This window comes from Aquarana catesbeiana, linkage group LG08 (assembly GCF_042186555.1).
Source record: "Aquarana catesbeiana isolate 2022-GZ linkage group LG08, ASM4218655v1, whole genome shotgun sequence".
In the NCBI taxonomy this organism is placed as follows: domain Eukaryota; kingdom Metazoa; phylum Chordata; class Amphibia; order Anura; family Ranidae; genus Aquarana; species Aquarana catesbeiana.
The window spans coordinates 44286451-44308954 of record NC_133331.1 but is presented as its reverse complement, the minus strand read 5'-3'; the positions used below and the strand labels follow the sequence as shown (position 1 = coordinate 44308954).

The following is a 22504-nucleotide window of genomic DNA, read 5'->3' as shown; positions in this document are numbered from 1 at the left end:
TGAATGATGTCTGCGCCAAGCACGTGACCCCCTGTGTTTACTATGCAGCAGGGCAGCCACTCAGAACAGGACTCAGAAGACAGTGGAGATCGATGCAGTATGGGTATCTATTATGGTAATCCTTCCTTCCATAGGTGTCCCACAGGTATAGCATATGCATAGTTACATTAGTCTAAACTGGACTATGTAATGGTCATATTGTAAATATGTAAATTGTAAACATATGTAAATATACTAAAAATCCATACCTGGAATTCCGCTTTAATATCACTAAATGTATTTGTTAAATGCAGACAGCGTCAGTACCTGAATTTGTCCTGGTATAAGTCTCTTGCAGTCCATGTACAGCAGAGCTGGGGTGTGAGAGGGGGAAGCAGCACAGGTAGCCAATCAGCTCATGCTTTTACAAAGGGCATATTGATAGCAGGAGAGTGACAGAAAGATGAGTTCATCGCTGTGCTGCTTCTCCTTTCACTGTCCAATCACAGGCTGGGGAGGGTCCATAATTAGCTGAGCTCAGAGAAAGCGGATGGTTGAATGATGCTGGCCATCAGACCAACATATAATATTGCAGGTGTAGTGCAGACCTCTGACTCGATCGGCTGTTTTGTCCCAGGTTCTCTTCCCGTCTGAGTTCCCAGGCAGCCAGGCACAAAACAATTGAACGGCCTCTCTCACGTTAACCAGGCAGTGGATGTCTTTTTAGGCTTTATTGATGGGTATGTGAAGGAATGTGATGTAGATAATAATAATAGTAATCTGAAAATGTCTATTTTCTTATGTGCATACATATTTTTCTCCTTACTCATTATATAAGTATACAGATTTGCTCTGTTCCTATATTTTCTCAAAATGGCGTGTACCCCCTACATCCCACACATCAGAAGAACGCGGAACTGGAGATAAGAACAAAGAGAGCCAAACCTCGTTATGAAAATTATCCATCTTCTTTTCTATCTTGACCAATGAGATGTACCTATTAGACTGACATAGCAATGACGTATTTGTGTGTATAAAACATTAACACCGCCTTGAATAAATTAGAAGTGTAACAGTAACGAAACTGAGCGTGTCTCAGTGTGTTTACTTTTATATGCATGCATATCAACACTTTTCAAATTAGAGACAGCAGCAGATAACCTTGAGCTCGATTGGAGCTCTTAATCATTTCCTTAACAGATGGTGCCGAAACCCGGGATCTCAGGCTACGGTCGAAGTTATACCGCGACAAGCATTCGGGCGTTAACTGATTAATGAGAGTGGGGTTTGCGCAGCCCTAACAGTACCGGTGAGTTGATTGATATTCTTACCACTGTACGACTCTCTTATCTTTCGGTTGACGGCTGGATTCTGTCGGTATGCTGAGACTGTTTTAGAGGCAGGTATTTCCTCGCCTGAGGTTGTTTTAACGAACCTGCCGATGGGTTTCTGCTGACTGTATTTGTTCACTGTCTGCCATTCTTTGGGCTACGAAACTCAGCAGTCTAAAAGTGCTACATGCGTGAATGTATGGTCTCATCTCCAGACGAGCTGTCGGCCTCTGGGATGAGATAGTTTCCTTGTAGCAGTCGTTTATAGACGGGTGTACTCTAGGTTCAAGGAACCTTTGAGGGTTATCTCAGCTGCTGGCTTTGCAGTCTGAAAGCGTTACAGAGGACTCACCCCAAGAAGAGTTGTCGGCCTCTTGGTGTAGAGCTGTAGAAAAAACGTCTATAAACGGGTTTATTTTTTGCAGGGTGGTCTGCCCTTACGGTTATCTTAGCCTGCTGAGGCTTTACGGTTCAGAGAGTGGCAGGTGTAATGTCCTGTCCTGAGTGTATCTGTGGTCTATTGTTTGCTATACATGAGAGGGGGTGGGGACTGGTGAAAGTCAGAGAAGGAGGCTACCCGAAGGATCTGTTGGGTCGCGGGCCGTAGCTCCTCACTACCCCTGATGTGTTTGTTCTTGTTCTGAGATTAACTGTACATTAGTCTTATGTGCCCACACCGAAGGAATTTGCTGATAAGAACGCTGAGAAAAATATTAACTCCTTGGTTGTATGTATTCCCCTCTCAAGCCGTTAGCCGAGAAACAGAAAGTGATATTGTAATGAAAGTGATATTGTAAAGAAGGAGAGAAGAAGATGTTGAAATAGTTAACAAAGTTGAAAGAAGTGACGAAAGTTATGTTGCAGAAGAAACAGGGAGAAAAATCCTGTGTGATAAAGAAAATTGGATAAAGGAAGTTAAGAAAGATGGCGATTGTATTATGTATGTATAGCTGATGATATGTTGGAACTTTAAACAAAGGAGGGGAGGGACAGCACTGCCCTCCGTCTAACAACCACTCCTTTCTCACCACCCAAGCACAACCCACTGTGACAACTCAGCCCGGCGGCCATCTTAGTGCACCCATGCCTTCACTTTCTACCCAGTCCAGTGCACTTCCTGCCGGCGGCCATCTTGGTACACCCAGTAAGCTTAAACAGCCTGTACCCAGCCCTCGCTGTTTTAAACCAAGATGGTTCATACCACACACCTGTCTTCCCCAATACGGCAGCATCACATTCCCAGGCCGGATATGTTAATGATGAAGAAGCATCTGAGTGGGAAGCCCGACAGCAGGCAGCAAGGCCACCCACTGATTTAACCCCCAATCCGGCTCCAGACTCTCAGTTCCGAGAGGATCTCAAACACATGCTGGCAACCGTAAAGAACAGTGCCTCTTGTCAGCCCTTGCCCCAACAACAGTCTCGGTTACCAGAAGGGGCACCAGTGATGTATGTCGCTTTTACTCTATCACAAGCAGCGGCCTTAGTGACAAGTCTGCCTGACCCAGAGAAGCAGCCAATTCCCTTCTACCACAGGATAGTGCAGATACAAGAAACTTACTCAGCTGCCTGGAGAGACTTGATCAGCCTATGCCAAATCAAAGCAGGATATGTCTTTTGGCCAGTCATGCAGATGGCCTTCAATGATGCCTGCCTGACAAGTGCCACTTCCTACACCTCAGGCGTGGAGTTCTGTGCACAACTCCACGACTGGGCAAAGGAGAAGTTGACGGATCAGAAGACCACAATCCAAGATATTACCCAAGATAAAGGGGAGTCTGTGAAGAAGTATCATGCTACACTCATAAAGGCACACACACACATGTTATCAACTGCTTTTGTTTCAGGGCTCAGAGAGGATATCAGAAAAGGCCTGATGGTGGCCCGCCCTGAATACCATTCAATGAAAATGTCTGATTTATTGTTGGTGACAAGAGGTATAGAAAATCAAAAAGGTAAAAAACCAACGCCCCTCATGGTAACCCATGATGAAGATCCCGCCTACACTCGTCCACCACCACTGCCCAATACCAGGGTAAGGATCACCTGTTACAACTGTGGGAAACGGGGTCACATAAGGAAAGAATGCAGAGCCCCAAGATGTCCCAGACGAAAAACCTACCACTTTCCTCATTGACAGGGGTGCAGCCAAAAGTGTGTTGAGAGCGGTGAACCTGCCTAATAATTCTTTCCTTTCCACTTCCTGATTTGCTTGCCAGATTTGTGGTGTCCTCTACATGTCCCTTGAATCTACTAGGAGCTGATGTGTTGTCCAGACTACAGGGCTCAATCAGGACACGCCTGAAGGGGGGTGAAGTTACATACTCCCCTATCTTTAGAAGACTCATCTGCTTTGTGTTCTCTGCCTCTCCTGATGACACTTAATGAAAAAAAAAAAAAAACTTCAAGTTCAATACTGCAGGAAGTACTTGACAGAATCCCTGCGTGCCTATGGTCCACAGGACCGGGAGACAACGGTAACTTAAAGGTGCCACCAGTTTCAGTCAAGCTAAAAGAGGGCGCTTCATTGCCCCGGAAACCACAATAACCCCAAGAAGAGAATCCTAAAAAGAGAACCAGGTACCTACTGTGGATGCCTTTGACTGCAAAATACCTCACAGAGGTGGACCTTACAAACGTTTTCTTCAGTGTCCACCCTCACCCCTTCTGCTGGTACCTTTTCGCATTCATCCACGGAAAGAAACGGCAACATACCTAAACAGTTGTGCCACAAGGGGCACAGAACTTTCCAAGCCAGTTTGCAAAAGCTATGGCTATCATCCTTGACACATGACAAAAGGAACACCCGGAAGTGATTCTCTTCCAACATGTTGATGACCTTCTCTTTTGTGCAGCTGACTTACCCCCTCTTGAAGTCACCTCAGAAAGCCTGTTGTGCTATCTTGCCAACCAGGGCTGCAGAGCCTCAAAGCCCAAATTGCAGTGGTGCTCAACACCTGTCATTTTCCTTGGACTAATTTCCTAGTGCAGAGCATGGATTCCAGAAGCCTTCCTACTGATGCTCTGCAATCAGACCCTTCCAGATGTCTCCTGAAGAAATATCTAAAGTTTGAAACCCTTGAGTGCGCCACCCCCGGCGCTAGGGCTCCCAGCCTACGACAAAACGCTCAAGCTCTTTGTATCCGAACGTCTGGGACATGCTGCAGGTGTACTCACCCAATCACACGGCATCAGCCTACGCCCCATAGGATATTATTCCTGTCGGCTGGATGCGGTAGCAAGAGGAGGCCTATTGTGTCTGCGAGCTGGATTTGCTACACAAGACTTGCTTGACAAAACTTTGAACTTGGTCCTCGGACACTGCCTCGTTCTGCTTGTTCCCCATGACGTTGTTGCCATATTCAACCAAGATCCAGCCGAAACACTTGTCCACTACCAGACACTTGAGACTCCTGTGTTCCCTCCTACTGGACAGCATTACTCTATTAAGTTGTCAAACACTGAACCCTACCACCCTTCTTCCACTTCTCGAGGGGGGAAAGGAGGAGGAGGAGTAGAGTCTTGACTTGTTACCCCCGTGACCGCACAGGACACGCGGTCACCACTGAAAACACTGTTCTACAAGCTGAAGCCTTAACACCGGTGATGTCTACACAGGAGGCAGAGCTATAAGCACTTACTACAGCACGTAAATGGGCAGAGGGAAAAAGAGCCAACATTCATGGACTCAAGATATGCTTTCAGCATTGCCCATGATTATGGTGTTATCTAGGACAGAAGATTCCTGATGGCTGCAGGAACACCTGTGAAAAATTGATTGATGCCTTGCTTCTCCCAACCCAAGTGACTATTCTGAGTAAAAGCACACGACAAAATGAACTCAAAAGAAGCTTAAGGCAATCATCGAGCCAATACAGCTGCCAAACAGACAGCTGGTGGTCCGCGGGAAGTGGACAGCAGGGTGGTAGAAGAAGACCACCCCGTGCTTACCTTACAGACTTTCCCAGTGGACAGAGTTTATCTAAAAGAACTACAGGAAACAGCAAGTCCGGATAAGAAGGAAAGCTGGAAACGGAGAGGAACAACTCTCAGAAATGGACTATTCGAGTGCAACAAGAAGCCTTGTCTACCCAGGAGTATGTACCCAGCCGTGGTGCAATGGGCACATGGAGCTGCCCACTTGACAAAGACTTTTATGAACTCTCTTATCAACAAGTGTTGCACCAAGAGTTACTCCACTGACCGACAGCTTCTGCAGATCATGCATTATCTGCACCAAATGTAACCCAGAATGCACAGAAGAAGCACCTGGCAAAAGCCCTATACCCCATTCCAGAGGATGCAAATTGATCATTCTCAAGTGCCAAGAAGTGGCAGATTCGAATACGCCCTAGTGGAAGTGGTCATGACTGCCAGGACCACAGCTAAGAAATTACTGAGTGAGATAGTATGTAGATTTGGGGTCCCAGAGGTGATATTGAGAGATCAGGGACCAGCCCTAACAACAACCCTTACTAAAGAGATTTGGGCAGCACTGGGGGTTCAGTTGGCACTACACATCCCATACCACCCTCAAAGTAGCGGGAAGGTAGAAAGGATGAATGGGACACTAAAAACAGGATGTTAAAGATGGCCCAAGAGACTAACATGAGTTGGCCAGACAGTTAGCCCATTGCCCTGTTTAGTGTCAGACACACCCCCGGGGGAAACATGCCCTATCCCCTTATGAAATTTTGTTTGGTTCAGCCCCCAGACTTGGTTGTTACTTTCCACAACAGTTACAGTTGCAGTCTGATGTGTTGACTAATTATGTAACCACATTATCACGAGAATTAACCTGAATGCATGTCCAGGTGTTTTCTTCCATTCCAGATCCTGAATTAGATACAGGAACACACCAACTACTGTCTGGAGATCCTTGAGCCAAGTTATGATGGTCCATTCCAAGTTTTGCTGACCACAGCCACCTCAGTCAAGTTGGCCAGGAAGAACACCTGAATGCACGCTTATCACTGCAGGAGAGCGTGTTTTCGGGTGCTGCATATCCTTTTTCTGTTTGATCTAGGGGGGAGGGGCCCAGGAGGTGGCCATCACAAAAATGATAACATAATTACGTTTTGGTGTAACTCTTCAGGTACACATGTGACCACCTTTACCTTAGATTACGGTGACATAGTACCTTGTCCGTTTGACCCTTCATGGTGATGCCATTGGTACAGTGATATCCCTGACGGTAAGGACATATATGTATGCCACACAGACAGTTACTGGGGACAGAGTTGTGGTTTCTGTGGGGGCCAGTGGGTTGGAACACAGGGCCAGAATGGGCGACCACAGAGTGCATTAGACAAAAAAGATGAAAATAGAAAGCCCCCATATCCTAACCAAAGATATCCCTGATACATACACTGACCCAGCACACAGTCAGAGGAGGAAGCGAGCAGCTCTCTCCGGAAGCTTTGATCCTCATGTATACATACATGTCATAGGGGTTACAAGGGGGGTCCCTGATGAGTTTAAAGGCAGGGATCAGGTAAAAGCTGGTTTTGAGTCTTTGATCCCCATAACAACTGTCAGCAAGAATGTAGATTGAATTAACTACATGTCATGGTTATGCAATAGAGTTTGTCGATCAGCTTACCTGTCTCCATGTGTTCATCTCTAGAGACCAGCTGACCCTCACCTGACTGCTTTTGTAACCTCCCCTCTAAGCATGGCCCCACCCCAGGCCCTATCAGGGAACCCTATATTAACCTGTGCACTGCAAGCCAGCAGTGCTGATCAACCACTGTGTGTTAGCCTATGTGTGTACTTGCTATGTTTCCTACATCTGATTTCTGTTACCGACTTTGGCCTGTTCCCGGCCATCCCTGTTTGCCTGTGACCCTGATGTTCCAGCCAGCTCCCTCCTTCCTCTGCTCCTGTAGTCTACCGTGAGCGTGAGCTGTGAGACCCTGGGGGCCGCGACCTGGAGCCAGACTGCAGCGCAGTCCATCCTCACCACTAGAGGCTCTGGTGAACACCTGCTGGCTCTTAGACTCCGCGCCCTGGGGAATCTATGCTCTAGCTCCCAGTGGGATCTGTGTCAGTGATCCAGTAGACCTGCTTCCTGAACCTCCCAGGGTACAATCCGCAGCAGTCAGTGCTAGGGTCCACTACCTTGCGGTGCATTCCTGATCCCAACGGTGTGCATCTGTCATCCAGCCTCTAGGTGACCTGACACTACACATATTATAACCAACAGAGATTTGTAAATTACACTAAAGACGCCCTCCAGGGAATTGCTGACCAGCTAGCCCCCACTTCCTACATGACATTCCAGGACCTGATGGCCTTAGACATGGTGTTAGCCGAGAAGGGGGGTGTCTGTAAAATGATAGAAAAAACAGGAACTTGCTGCACATACATTCCTGATAATACTGGCCCAAATGGTAAGGTTACTTTAGCTATAAAGAAATTAGAAGATCTGTCACTGGAGTTGAAGAAGAACTCAGGTATCACAGACCCATGGGATCAATATTTTAGCTGGATGAGTGGGTGGCAGAAGGTGCTCGCCCAGATACGGGTAACGGTATTAATAATCCTGGTTCTTTTAGCCCTGATTATATGCTGTATTCTACCTTTTGTAAAAAGTTAATGAGCAAGGCTGTAGACAATAGCACACCTACATTTCTCCACCAAGAAGAAGAGGACCCCCTTATGATGGAAGATGACAAACCCTTCACTCCTCTACAATCACTCCCTGTCCATAATCTCACAATCCTATAGGGTTATAGGGATAGATAGCGCCTGACTGCACCTCTCCAGCTGTATCGAGGAGGGAAGTGAACAGTTGCTGCCCAATTCTATATACAGCCTAAAAGAGTTGCTGAGGAGAAGGGCCAGGCTAAAAAGTAGGACCTTTAGTATTAGGGACAGAAAAGAGAAAATAGTCATTTTAGGGGGGATTGTGAAGGAATGTGATGTAGATAATAATAATAGTAATCTGAAAATGTCTATTTTCTTATGTGCATACATATTTTTCTCCTTACTCATTATATAAGTATACAGATTTGCTCTGTTCCTATATTTTCTCAAAATGGCGTGTACCCCCTACCTCCCACACACAGAAGAACGCGGAACTGGAGATAAGAACAAAGAGAGCCAAACCTCGTTATGAAAATTATCCATCTTCTTTTCTATCTTGACCAATGAGATGTACCTATTAGACTGACATAGCAATGACGTATTTGTGTGTATAAAACATTAACACCGCCTTGAATAAATTAGAAGTGTAACAGTAACGAAACTGAGCGTGTCTCAGTGTGTTTACTTTTATATGCATGCATATCAACACTTTTCAAATTAGAGACAGCAGCAGATAACCTTGAGCTCGATTGGAGCTCTTAATCATTTCCTTAACAGGTAAACTTGGATGGGGTGCAGGGAAGCTTTGGGATACTCCATGATTTAGTTCACAAAGTATTTGGAGGACACTCGCTATTCTGTCTACTCTCTTTAGGGATATCCCCCTTCTTGGCAGAGAATAGAAACACAAGCACTTCTGGGACACCTAATAGGGCAAATCCCATTTTAGCAACACTGATGCAGTCACATTAGGGGTAAACAGCAGACAGCCACTAGGATCCCACTTCCAGGTTTTTACTGTGTCTCCAGATACTTGGATACCTCCTGCCCAATATTAGCTAGACATTGTATCATGAATCTACAGCCTGGATCCTTGGTGTGCCCCCTTGACTTGGCTCAAAACTACTTCCAGGAAAATTAGCCCCCGTCAGCTCCCACTGAGCTGGGACCTTGATGAATTATCTGCAATAGGCCCCCAGCTCCCACTGAGTTGGGACCTTGATGAACTCTCTGCAGACTTCAGCTAGTCTGCCCTGAAGGGCAGCAGCCTTTAAGGCTGGGATCTCCTCCTCCAGGACAAGAACCCTGCTGCTCTAGGCCACATACTATTGATCTACTTCTCAGCCACCTACTGGGTACTTCCTCCAGGGATTGGCTGAGACCACATAAATATTCAGGTCCAGGGTCTGCCTCTTCCAGCCCACTACATTCCAGAACCTACTAGAAGGGAAGAAGAAGTAGTCAAGCCTGTTGTCTGTGAAACCTAGAGCAGACAAAACTAACTACACATCGTTTACAGAGGTGCCAACAAGACTAAATTCACCTGAACCTCTCTAGCAACAATTGGTGCTACACAGGAAATTACATTTTGTTATTTTTCCCCTTAAATGGGCTATTCTTTTCTATTTTGCCATTTTTGGATGGGAATTTGCTTTAATTCTGGATATTTTGTTCTATATAAACTGTAGTTCTCCTGGAAATCTTGTACTCTTTTCTCTTGGAAAAGGAAACAATCATCACTCTTATGACAATATAGTTTTAATGCAGTAGGCATAGTCATTCTCGCATGTCCTCTGCTGGCAAGCTTTCGGGAGTGATCAAGAACAATATATTTCCTTGTTGTAACTCTACCTAATCCTAACCCAGATGACCTAAGCAGTTTCTTCACCGGCAGCATGTATCAGGCCAAGAGTCAGTATGAGCTGAAAAAATCCAAGGGAAACCAAGCAAATTTCCACTTTTAGTACACTAAGTTGGAATGAGTTGGTAAAAAAATAAAATAAGGGAGAGAACAGAGACTATGCTGTACAAAAAGAAGCATTGACTTGAATAGAAAAGATTAGTATAGTCACAGTCTTCATATATCTGTCATCCGCCGATTGTTACCGGCTTCACACAGATTCTCAGATGACCTTCAATCACCAACAAAAGTTCACACACAATAAAAGATGAAACTAGTCAGGTCTTTCATTCAGCCATCCTACAACACAGGATAAAGGGCAGAGTAGCCACATTTATAGAAGACTCCTTGTCTTTATAAGCTTTAGCGCTAACTGCTTTGAAGCTGTAAACACATCTATAAAAATAATATAAACATCAATGCAACATGTGTTTTACAGCATGCAACGACATCACACACAGGAAATATTGCAAAAAGAATATAAACCTCAATGCAACATGAGCTTTATAGCACGCAATGACATCACACACAAGAAATATTGCTGAACAAAATTTATGAAGATTAGGAAAAAGAATAGGATGCAATCCTTGGAAAAATGAATCTCAATAGAAGAAAAAGCAATAAAACAAACCCCAAAAATATGGCAGCAATGGGAAGAATTTCGAACCTCAGCAAAAATTACACAATATTTATGAGTATAATTAGATTGGAAACCCTCCCTAAATCCCTAATTAGTTTGACTGTATGGGTATATCCTAACTTCTGAAGTTAGGATATGGTTATCGGCACAGAGAGACTGGTTTGGAGAGTATCCTATACCCAAGATATATGTAGGGTTATGGATAGAAACCCCTATTAATGCAAATCTAGACACATAAGTAATGTATTTAAAAATATACTATTCCACAGGGGAGATATATACATAAATTACCTATAATAGGCTATGTTTTAAATATTAAAGTGATATAATAAAAGCAATGTAGATTTGGTAAAATATAGGAAGGTAGAGAGGTGTTCCTGGTATAATGATTTTTTTTTCTCTAAATGCTCACAATATCCAATTTTAGAAGTTTTGAATGTATTTCTGTATATCTTGCCAAAAATGAAAAATAATAAAAAGAAATTGTAAACAAAAAAAAACCTCTTCGCAACCATTGCAAATAGTAGGACCTTCTTGCTTGTTTAAGTGGCTCACTGCTCTTCTCAGAATACATCAAAAGAAAAATATGATGCTCTCTATAAGGGTTGCCACATCCTTAAATGCATAAAACTACAAACTAAGAACAGATTGTGATTTTCAAAGAAGAAGTCTTACTTTCATTTTTATTTTTGTATTCTGTTTCTCAGGGGACAAAGAACATGTAGTATTTTGTCCCATCTTCCTATGCGTTGTCTAGGGATGCCACCTTTTCTTAAAGCCAAACCCGAACACTTTAGCGGCACAGGGCAATTTTTTTTCCTGCAGTAAACACTATAGATTATAAAGGACCTGGGACACATTTGGGTGCCCCAAAGAGAGTAGTATTACGGTGCGTGAACAGTGGGTGCGTGAACAGGCAGACTGAAACCCAGACACATGATTCAAAACCCGGACTGTCTGGGTGAATCCTGGACAGGTGGCAACCCTGGCGTTGTCTAAGACTAACTGGGAGGTAGGACAAGGCGCTCCTACTCCCTCCAAGGTCGTCCGACAACACAGATAGCAAGGAGCTGGCTGGTTTGACAAGCAGCACTTTTTTATATCTTCAAGCACTTGCCCTCTTGCCTAGAGCATTTTAATTATTATTATTATACGAGATTATACGAGATTACGAGATAATTAACATGTATGCACTAACCAGCCCTCACCGAGCCTTTGCCTACAGTACCTGATATTCCCAGGAAGTCTCCCATCCAAGTATTAACCATGTCCAACCCTGCTTTGGTCTACAACTCCTGGTAATCCCAGGAGGTCTCCCATCCAAGTATTAACCATGTCCAACCCCTAGCCTACAGCATCTGATAATCCCAGGCGGTATGCCATCCAAGTATTACCCAAGTCCAGTCCTGCCCTAGCCTACAGCTGCTGTATTAACTATGTCCAACCCTGCCATAGCCTACAGAACCTGGTAATCCCAGGCAATCTCCCATCTAAGTATTAACCATGTCTAATCTTCCCCTAGCCAACAGTATCTGGTAATCCCAGGCGGTTTCCCATCCAAGTATTAACCATGTCCAACCCTGCCCTAGCCTACAGAACCTTGTAATCCCAGGTGGTCTCCCATCCAAGTATTAACCATGTCCAACCCTCCCTTAGCCTACAGCACCTGGTAATCCCAGATGGTCTCTCATCCAAGTATTAACCATGCGCAACCGTACCCTAGCCTACAGCGCCTGGTATTCACAGGCAAACTCCTATTCAAGTACTAACCAGACCCATCACCCAGCTTTGGTGATATTACATTTTGACATCCCTTTAATTCAAGAACAACACTGTACTTACTGACCTTTATATATGGGCTTGATACCTTTCTTGGGTCCATGCTGAATACTTTAAGCATAAAATGCATGGTATCGTATAATAGGTTTTAACTTTTGTATCTAATAAAATTACAATTGTTTTAAAAGCATTTGCATTTTTAGATTGTTGTAGTATTAAAAGTCCAACTCAATTTGTTTCCTTGTTTGTAGCTCTTTGTAGGTCCTGCATGCCAACAGGGACAGGGAAGCTCATTCTAATTGGCCTCCAGTGAGAAAAACTGCTGTTTCTGACCATGGCAAAGCCAAGCACGGTATTACATCACAACTTCTGCTTTAAGCTTGTGCTTGTAGACACAGTCAAATAATTTGACATTCTTGCCTAGGTTTGACTCTTAGTGTATAAAAGATTAAAGATTATATAAACCCAATCCCTAGATCTCATATTTTTTATATTAATGTAATTTCAAAAATTGTTCAAAAACTACAGTATTTTAGAATTTGCAGCTTTCCAAATTCTGTTTCAAAAACCTGTTGCTTTGTCCACCAGGCCCAGGTTCACTTTAAATCAACTGTTGGATCGAGGAACATGAAGTGAAAACCCAGCTAAAACTATTCTGTTTTTTGATAGGTTTGATTCAGGTGAGGAAGGAACTGGGAGAAGGGGAGCATTTGCCCCCTGAGATATGTTGGGCTGGTGGCCCTGACTGGAGATACTTCACTATTTGGACATAATGTAAAGCAATTCAGTGACATGTAGTGGGTATTATATCACTACCTGCTCATTATTAGAACTGTGATCACAATGCTTGCCAATAGGAAGTTTTCCAACATCATATTCCTTTTCAGCTCTGAGAGGTGACCAAATGCCAAGAACAGCAACAGAATCTGATGCTGGAAGATATGAATTCCTACCTATCATGGAAGAGTCAACTTGGTTGTATTTGTTTCTTCAACCAAATTTTGGAGACCATTCCCTGGTTACATCCTCCTTTTGTATATTTATTGCTATCTGTAATCCTGTAATAGAGAATTTCTCCTCACTTCCTGTCTCACTGACACCCAGGAAACAGCGTTGTGTCATTGATTATCTAGTGCAGGGTTCATCAAACGAGGGCCACATTGTATAATATAATAAATATTTGTGGGTCAAAAAAAAAAAATCAGTTATAAATGTAAATGAATGAATAAAATTAAAATAAACAAATAAACATGCTATGAGAAGCAACTTTATATCAGAAGCCCTCATTACATCGGAAGGTCCCCCTTCACTTTAGAGGCCCCCCTTAAATATATACAGACCCTTCTTTAGTCCACCTATATATCAGGGTCCCCATCATAGTTCCCCCATATATCAGGGCCCCCATCAGAGTACCCCCATACATCATGGCCCCCATCAGAGTACCCCCATACATCAGGGCCCCCATCAGAGTCCCCCTATACATCAAGGTCTCCATAAGATTTCTCCCATACATCAGGGCCCCCATCAGAACTCCCCCAAATATCAGGGTCTCATTAGAGTTCCCCCATACATAAGGGCCCCCATCAGGGTTCTGCCATATATGAGGGTCCCCATCAGAGTTCCCCCATATATCAGGGGTTCCATCAGAGTTCCTCTATACATCAAGGTCCCTATCAGAGTTCCCCCATACATCAGAACCCCCATCAGGGTTCCCTCATATATCAGTGTGCAATCAGAGTTTCCCCATACACCAGGGCCCCCATCAGGGTTCCCCCATATATCAGGTTCACCATCAAAGTTCCCTCTTATATCAGCCCCCCCCCCCCATCAGGATTCCGACATATCTGGGCACCCCATCAGGGTTCCCCCATATATCAGGGTCCCCATCAAAGTTCCCCCTTATAGCAGGGTCCCCATCAGGTTTCACCCATATATCAGGGTCCCCATCAAAGTTCCCTCATACATCAATGCTCCCATCAGAGTTCCCTATATATCAGGGGTCCCATCAGAGCTCCTCTATACTTCAAGGTCCCTATCAGAGTTCCCCCATACATCAGAGCCCCCATCAGGGTTCCCTCATATATCAGTGTGCAATCAGAGTTTCCCCATACACTAGGGCCCCCATTGGGGTTCCCCCATATATTAGGTTCCCCATCAAAGTTCCCCCTTATATCAGGGCCCCATCAGGATTCCCACATATATTAGGACCCCCATCAGGATTCCCACATATATCAGGGCCCCCATATATCAGGGTCCCCATCAAAGATCCCCCTTATATCAGGGCCCCCATCAGGGTTCCCGCATATATCAGGGTCCCCATCAAAGTTCCCCCTATATCAGGGCCCCCATCAAAGTTCCCCCTATATCAGGGCCCCCATCAGAGTTCCCCCACACATCAGGGTCCTCATCAGAGCCTCCCCATCATATCAGAGCCCTCCCTTTTCATATCAGAGTTTCTATTTCACATCAGAAGCCCCCCATCTGTTTGTAGTTCCTTACACATCAGAGTACCCCCGTACATCAGGGTCCCCATCAGAAGCAAAGGACAACTGATCTGCATACTCAGTCTGTGCGTTGAGTCTGAGGACACACCATTGACCCTAGCTGATAGCTGGACAAAATCCCGTAGTGGGCCGCAAGCCATAGTCTGGAGACCCTGATCTAGTGGATGCCACCAAAATGGAGTATCACTTTAACTCTAGCTCTAGTTTTCCTAAAGGATTACTTGTCCATTTTGGATTGTATGGGACATAATAGATTGATATAGAGTACTTGTAAATGGCAGGTATCTAGCATTGGCCTGGGTAATCATTCCCATGAATGGATTGTCTCTCTGCGGTATATTTGGAGCAGCCATGATGTCAACATGTTTATTCATGAGCATACAATGTTGCCAGGTATTTTAACAAGCATGAAGCATTAATATAATGCACGTGTCTCTGCAACATGATGTAAAAAAAAAACAGGGGGGGGGATTGGATACCTCTGCCGCATTCCACTTATGTGTTTAATAGTCAATGGAATGCAAAACCAGCCAAAAATGATCTTACTACTTACTCATCACATTTATATTTCCTTCTCAAAGATGACCTCATCTGATAATAAGCAGATCATAACCCACTGTAACGTGACAATCGGTAAGACATCATTAACCACTTCAGCCCTGGAAGATTTTACCCCCTTCCTGACCAGAGCAATTTTTGCGATTGGGCACTGCGTCACTTTAACTGACAATTGCGCGGTCGTGCGACGTGGCTCCCAAACAAAATTGACATCCTTTTTTTCCCACAAATAGAGCTTTCTTTTGGTGGTATTTGATCACCTCTGCGTTTTTTATTTTTTGCGCTATAAACAAAAAAACAGTGTCAATTTTGAAAAAAATGCAATATATTTTACTTTTTGCTATAATAAATATCCGCCAAAAATATATAAAAAAAAACAATTTTTTTCCTCAGTTTAGTCCAATATGTATTCTTCTACATATTTTTGGTAAAAAAAAAAAAAAAAAAAATCGCAATAAATAATATTGATTGGTTTGTGCAAAAGTTTTAGCATCTACAAAATAGGGGATAGTTTTATGGCATTTTTGTTATTAATTTTTTTATTTTTAGTAATAGCGGCGATCTGCGATTTTTATTGTGACTGCGACATTATGGCGGACACATCGGACACTTTTCAAACTATTTTGGGACCATTGTCATTTATACAGAGATCAGTGCTATAAAAATCTACTGATTACTGTGTAAATGACACTGGCAGGGAAGGGGTTAACCACTAGGGGGCGATGAAGGGGTTAAGTGTGTCCTAGGGAGTGATTCTAACTGTGGGGGGGGGGGCTACTTAGGACATGACAGCGATCACTGCTCCCGATCACAGGGAGCAGTGGATCTCTGTCATGACACAAGGTAGAAAGGGGAAATGCCTTGTTTACATAGGCATCTCCCCGTATTACCTCTCCACACCGCAATGGCGGGCCGCGGGAGAACATTGAGTTCCCGGGACCTGCAGGCACGCTCCCGCGGCGTGCGTGCCCGAAAGGCGGCATATTTAAAGGGACGTACCTGTACGCCCTTTTGCCTGCCTGTGCCATTGTGCCGACGTACATCTGTGTGCGGCGGTTGGCAAGCGGTTAAATAATCAGTTATTGCTGCAGAGATATCAGTGCAGTAAAGACTCATGAAATATAAGGATTTGTTGTGGGATACTTTTGCCAACAATAAGGTAAATGTAAAGTACAATATACAGAGGAGAGTTTGGGGTGCTGAGCTGCTGAGTCACTGCAGGGAGTGGGCGCAGGGGGCCTGAGCTGCTGAATTACTGCTGAGAGTTGGGGAGCAGGGAGAGCTGAGCTGCGGAGTCACTTCTGGGAGGAGAAGCAGAGAGAGCTGAGCTGCGGAGTCACTTCTGGGAGGAGAAGCAGGGAGAGCTGAGCTGTGGAGTCACTTCAGGGAGGAGAAGCAGGGAGAGCTGAGCTGCGGAGTCACTTCTGTGAGGAGAAGCAGGGAGAACTGAGCTGCGGAGTTACTTCTGGGAGGAGAAGCAGGGAGAGCTGAGCTGCGGAGTCACTTCTGGGAGGAGAAGCAGGGAGAGCTGAGCTGTGGAGTCACTTCTGGGAGGAGAAGCAGGGAGAGCTGAGCTGCAGAGTCACTTCTGGGAGGAGAAGCAGGGAGAACTGTGCTGCTGAGTGACTGCTGGGATGAGACGCAGGGGGCCTGAGCTGCTTAGGGGGTAAGTAGGAAAAGGTGGTTGAGCCATGTTTTTACTACCACCCTTCTCCCGCCACCCTGATCCCCCCCCACCCCCTACCCCCTTAAGGTAGCTAGATGAGGTTGTACACATGCCATGGCCGTGATGCTTTTTATATCCCCATGCATTTGGTGGGCAGTAGAGCTGCCAAATTAAAATCCATTCAAGTGAGTGGGGCTGCATCAAAGCCACTGTGCAATCCTGCAGTGGTGCGGGCTTTAGAGGGTTAAAGCAGTATTAAACCCAAAAGAAAACATTTATTAAATTGCAGCTTACCAATTCTTAGATGTGACGGCTGCATTCCTTTTCTTATTTAGGCTTTCATTTTCATCTGGTGATCCTGCTAGTAAGTCTGTTGATCCTGAACAGAACAAGCTCTCTTCCAGATGTATCAGGGATGAGACAAACTATTTAACACTAGCTGGGGTACTTACAATGATCAGCTTTTATTCATTTATATAAAACCTTTATGCCTAAAGGAAAAACTGTTTGCTACAACTGCTTGTTCTGATCTGGAGATTGGCTTTAATCTGTTTAATCGGTGTATCTAAATCTGCTAGTAAATCTTACATCCCCCCCTCCCCCAAGCCTGACATTGCTGCTGTCCAAAGGTACCCCCTGTGCTCCTTCATCCAGAGTGGGGGCACTCTAACACAAGAGGTGTGTTACTGGCCAGATCACCAGGTGAAAACAGAGGAAAAACGTCTAATAAAGGAAAAGGAATGGAGCCAAAACGTATGATTTATAATATGTTACATTTTTGGTTCCGGGTTTAACCCCTTGCCGCCGAGCGTACACAGATGTGCGGCCTCGGCTTTCGGGGGTTATCCCGGGATGATGTCCGCAGCTGCAGGCATCATCCCGGTACTGTTTTTTAGAGCCGGCGATCGGCTTTCCAGCGATAACAACCGATGCGGCTAAAAGCCCCTCGGCTGTTATACCGGAGGAGCGGGAGGGGACGCCCCCCCTCCCACCAAATCCCGCCACTCTTACCGGGCCTCCCGTTCCACCGGGAGGCCCGATCACCAATCCGCCGCCTCCAGCGGCTAGGGACAGACTGGAACCAAGCCGTAAGTGGCTTCGTTCCAGCCTCCTAATTGTAAACACGGAAGGGACGTCATGACGTCACTTCCCGTTTACTCGGCTGCCAATGGCGCCGGTTTTAAAAAAATACACAGTATTCAGAATCGCTGAAAATGGCGATCTGAATACTTTGAACTGCAAAGGAGGGATCGGGGGTCTTTTAGACCCCCGATCCCTCCCTAAAGAGTACCTGTCACCACATATTACTGTCACAAGGGATGTTTACATTCCTTGTGACAGCAATAAAAGTGATCAAAAAAATGATTTTTTTTAAAAACAATTTATTAATATTAAAATAAATAAGAAAAAAAATGTTTAAAGCGCCCCCGTCGCCACAAGCTCGCACAGCAAAGAAAACACATACGGAAGTCGCGCCCGCAAATGTAAACGGTGCTCAAATCACACATGTGAGGTATCGCCGCGATCGTCAGAGCGAGAGCAATAATTCTAGCACTAGGCCTCCTCTGTAACTCTAACCTGGTAACCGTAAAAAAAATGTAAAGCTTCACCTATTGAGATTTTTAGGTACCGTAGTTTGTCGCCATTCCACGAGTGCGTGCAATTATAAAGCATGACATGTTTGGTATCTATTTACTCAGCGTAACATCATCTTTCAGATTATACAAAAAAATTGGGCTAACCTTACTGTTTGTTTTTTTTTAAATTCATGAAACTGTCCCTTTTCCCAAGAGTTGCGTTTAAAACACCGCTGCACAAATACCGTGTGACATAAAATATTGCAACAATTGCCATTTTTTTCTCTAGATTCTCTGCTAAAAAAGTATATATAATGTTTGGGGGCTCTAAGTAATTTTCTAGCAAAAAATACGGATTTTAACTTGTAAACACCAAATGTCAAAAATAGGCTTAGTCATGAAAGGGTTAACAGCGCTTTCACATAGGCTGCGAGGAAGCAACATATCACCTCCTCATCGCCTGCCAAACGCCTCTGAAAAGTGATCCAAGGGGCAGCAAGGTCTGCCACAAGTGTAAACTTAGCCAAAAGGTATAAAAGTGTATACAAACGCGCACAAATAGCATAAAACATAAAAGATTGTCTCACTATTTACTATAAAGACATATTATAATAAGATAGTTAAAGCCTAACAGAAGGTAAACATCTAAATACACAGGTGAAATAGACATGTGAGCAGTTTTACCTGCCATAGGATTTGCATTTCTCTCCATTGAGTAATGAGATCACACAGCTCTGCCCCACAGCTCAGCCAGGAGAATGACTCCACTTTATCTGTCCCAAGAAATACACTACTGACATCTCCCCGCCCCCAGCCTGTGATTGGACACTGAAGGAGCAGCAAACAGATGAGGTTACATCTCTGGTCTCTCCTTTTACCCACATGCTGTTTTTGACAGAGCACTATATACCCACAGCATGTTATGAGCTTCAGTATGGGTTATAAATGCTGTTCTTTGATAAATAGTAACTTCTCTGTGTTGAGAGCGTGCTCACTGCTCGCTTGCAGCCCCCAATTGTGTGACCACTGTGACAACCAATCAGAGTGGTCACATGATCGGGCAGTCCTTCCCGCCTCCCCTAGGTGTAAATGCCCAGTTAAAGGAATGCCAGAGCTGGATGGCAAAGGGATAATGCCATTCCTCCCCCCACCGCATATACTCCCCCCCTGGGAACACACACATGGACTATGCTTTGAGTTAGCAATGGTTCATATCTCTGCATTGTAGAGCTCTAAAATGCTCTGTGGTTCACTGGGCATGTGCAGTGGGGTAATATTCAAAATGAATGGTCAGGGGAGTGCGGCCAATGAGGCAAAGTAAGACAACTGACTCAGGTGGTACTCAGTGGGGTGTTACTAAGCTGTATACAAATATATTACTAAATATATAAACCCGCGCTGTGAGTGTCACAAATAAATGTTTTTAAAATTAACCTAAAGTGAAAACAAACAATAAAAATAGCGATAATAAGTGCAGTTGCTGTGCACAATAGTGCTAACCACTTGAACAAAATAATAATATAGATATTACAGCGCTAGCAAACATAGCATTGATGAAAGGAAAAAACAAAACATTAATAACAAAAGTAAGAGTCCAAATAAAGTGACTGATGTGCTCCAATCCAACAAAAGTGCTCCAGAGTTTTCAAGGTGTACCGCAACACCCCCTCCTGTGTCCCCACTCACCAAATATAGTAGACCCTCAGCTTTTCAGTCTAGGGGTCACTTCAGGCTTAATAGTGATGGCCAGGAATGGCAACTTGAAAATCAGATCATCCAATAAATTTCCTTAGTTGAGGATACTCGCCCAGAATAATAGATACCCAAAAATTAAAGTAAAGGAACTAATAGTGAAGTACCGCTTAAAAAAGGCGCTTATTGCGCATAAAAAAATGTACTTACAAGAGGTAAGATAAAACCAGGCATTAAGCCTGTTACTAAGCTGGTTTCCAGGGCGCCGTTGGCTGTGTGGCACAGCATCATTGGTTTTTATGGTGCCCACTTGCACCATAATAGCCAATGTTGAAGTACGGTCCAGCTGCCTGTGGCCTAGCAACCAGTGACGCACACCGTCATTGGCTGCTGTACCAGTACCCTAGCAACCAAAAAGGTGGCAGTCAAAATAAGGCACAACTTAGATATCGGGGGGGGGGCAACTAACTCTCTTCCCTTTCTCTAATGATGCAGCACTGGGACCCTTGGTGGCCCATCACCAGCAACCACTCTTGGAGCATGGAGAGTCCTAAGCACTGTTTCATTCCAGAGGTGAACTGGTCAGAGCTCACATCTTCTCTCCAGTGGGCAATAAAAGTTCAATCAAAGTATGAGTTCACTTAAAGGACAGGTTTACTTGGACGTTTTGTCTGGAGTTGGTCTCTAAAGCTTACTTCTTGCTGAGATGTCTAAAGAGGAGAAGGGGTCCAAGGCCTAAGTACTTGAATTAGACCCACAATGCAAGGGTTAAATGCACATTAGGTCTAGGGGGGCTAAAGAGGTTGAATTATTTACCCTACACCCCAGTCTGGCAAGCTCCGGTGCTCTCCTCTGCTCCGGGCTGTGGGTATTTTCTCAGTGTCATTGTGAATGGCTACTATTCTGCCACTGTACAAGGAAGAGTAGGCAGGCATGTGACTACGGCTAGAAGCACCTTAGAGAGGGAGCAATGGCACAAATGGAGAGAGTTGATCTCATTAGGTCTAGGGGGGCTGAAGAGGCTGAATGACTTGCCCTACACCCTACTCTGGTAGGCTCTGGTGCTCTCCTCTGCTTCAGGCTGTGGGTGGCAGGCGTGTGACCTTGACCAAGAGCACCTTAGAGAGGAAGCATGAGAAGGAAGTGTCACCAGCACACCAGGATCTCCAAAATTGGGTCTAAAACTTTAATCACGTAGTATCAAAAAAATAAACAGAAGCTTATATTTGTTTTTTGATACTATGTGATTAAAGTTTTGGACCCAATTTTGGAGATCCTGGTGTGCTGGTGACACTTCCTTCTCATGATTGCAGTCGGTTGGTCATTTCAGCACCCAATCTAAGATACAGCCGAAACGTGTGCGTTGGGAGTATTGCATTGGAGGTTTAGAGAGGAAGCAATGGCACAAATGGAGGGAACAGACAGAAGCAAGGGGTATAGTATGTATTAATCCTTATCCCTGCACCTCTAGACTAAACGAGCAGTTAACCTTCGTAGTGCAGTTGTCTAATTCCTGAAATTGGTCTTTAAATATTTAGAGTTGTGGAGAAAATTCTTCTACAGGCTCCCTCCAGTACTGATCCTATGAACAATCTTTTGGTCATATAATCTCTGCTGAGGCTTAGCCAATCTAAGCTCAGACCTGCCCCTTCTTTAGGGGGTCAGAGCCGCTTCAATCAGAGTTTTCTGATGCCAGATTCAGGTCCGTCATCCCAGAGGTGGGTTCTTGACAATCCTGGTCACTCGACGGGCGACTCTCACTGAACATTCTCATAACTCAGGGGGAGACAAGTTTCCATGATCACATCCAGGAAACACTGCTCGCCTTATACAGGGTGTATGGCGTCCAGATGACTTTCACATCTGCAGGCTTTCTAGGAGAGTGTATTCAGAAAATTCTAACAGTGCAAGCCAAATGACAGGAAAGTCAAATAAACATTATTGAACATAAAAGCAATGCACAATCCCTCCTGGATAGATTTTATGTTGGCACAGTTTAGTTAATTTGCATCACTAACTTTGAACAAACAAGCCTCATGCTGCACTTCCAAACAATAGAATAAAATAGGCTCACTTATCTAAAATCTTCAGCTCACACCCTACGACTCAGACTACCTTCATGGAGTATGTATGTTCTTCACCTGTTTGCATGGTTTTCCTCCAGTTAAAGCAGACCCACAGCCAAATCTAGCAAGCGAAACATGAATAGCTCATTAGAGATAAAACTACAGGAGATCTCCCCCGCAGTATTTTCTTTCTGCCACTAGATGGCCAACTTTATTTAACCCAT

General features: G+C 44.5%; 1 protein-coding gene across 2 annotated transcripts in view; it reads right to left on the bottom strand.

Moving 5' to 3' along the window:
* ENTPD1 (ectonucleoside triphosphate diphosphohydrolase 1) overlaps positions 1–22504 on the bottom strand; it is a 185141-nt gene that overhangs the window by 107498 nt on the left and 55139 nt on the right. Inside the window, exon 1 of one of the 2 annotated variants that reach the window (XM_073595761.1) lies at positions 19207–19317. The exons of the other annotated variant lie outside the window; for it this stretch is intronic. Within the exon in view, the coding sequence (XP_073451862.1) occupies positions 19207–19234 (28 nt within the window). The 5' untranslated portion in view covers positions 19235–19317. Of the gene's footprint in view, positions 1–19206; positions 19318–22504 lie in introns of those variants that run through there. 2 annotated transcript variants of the gene reach the window in all.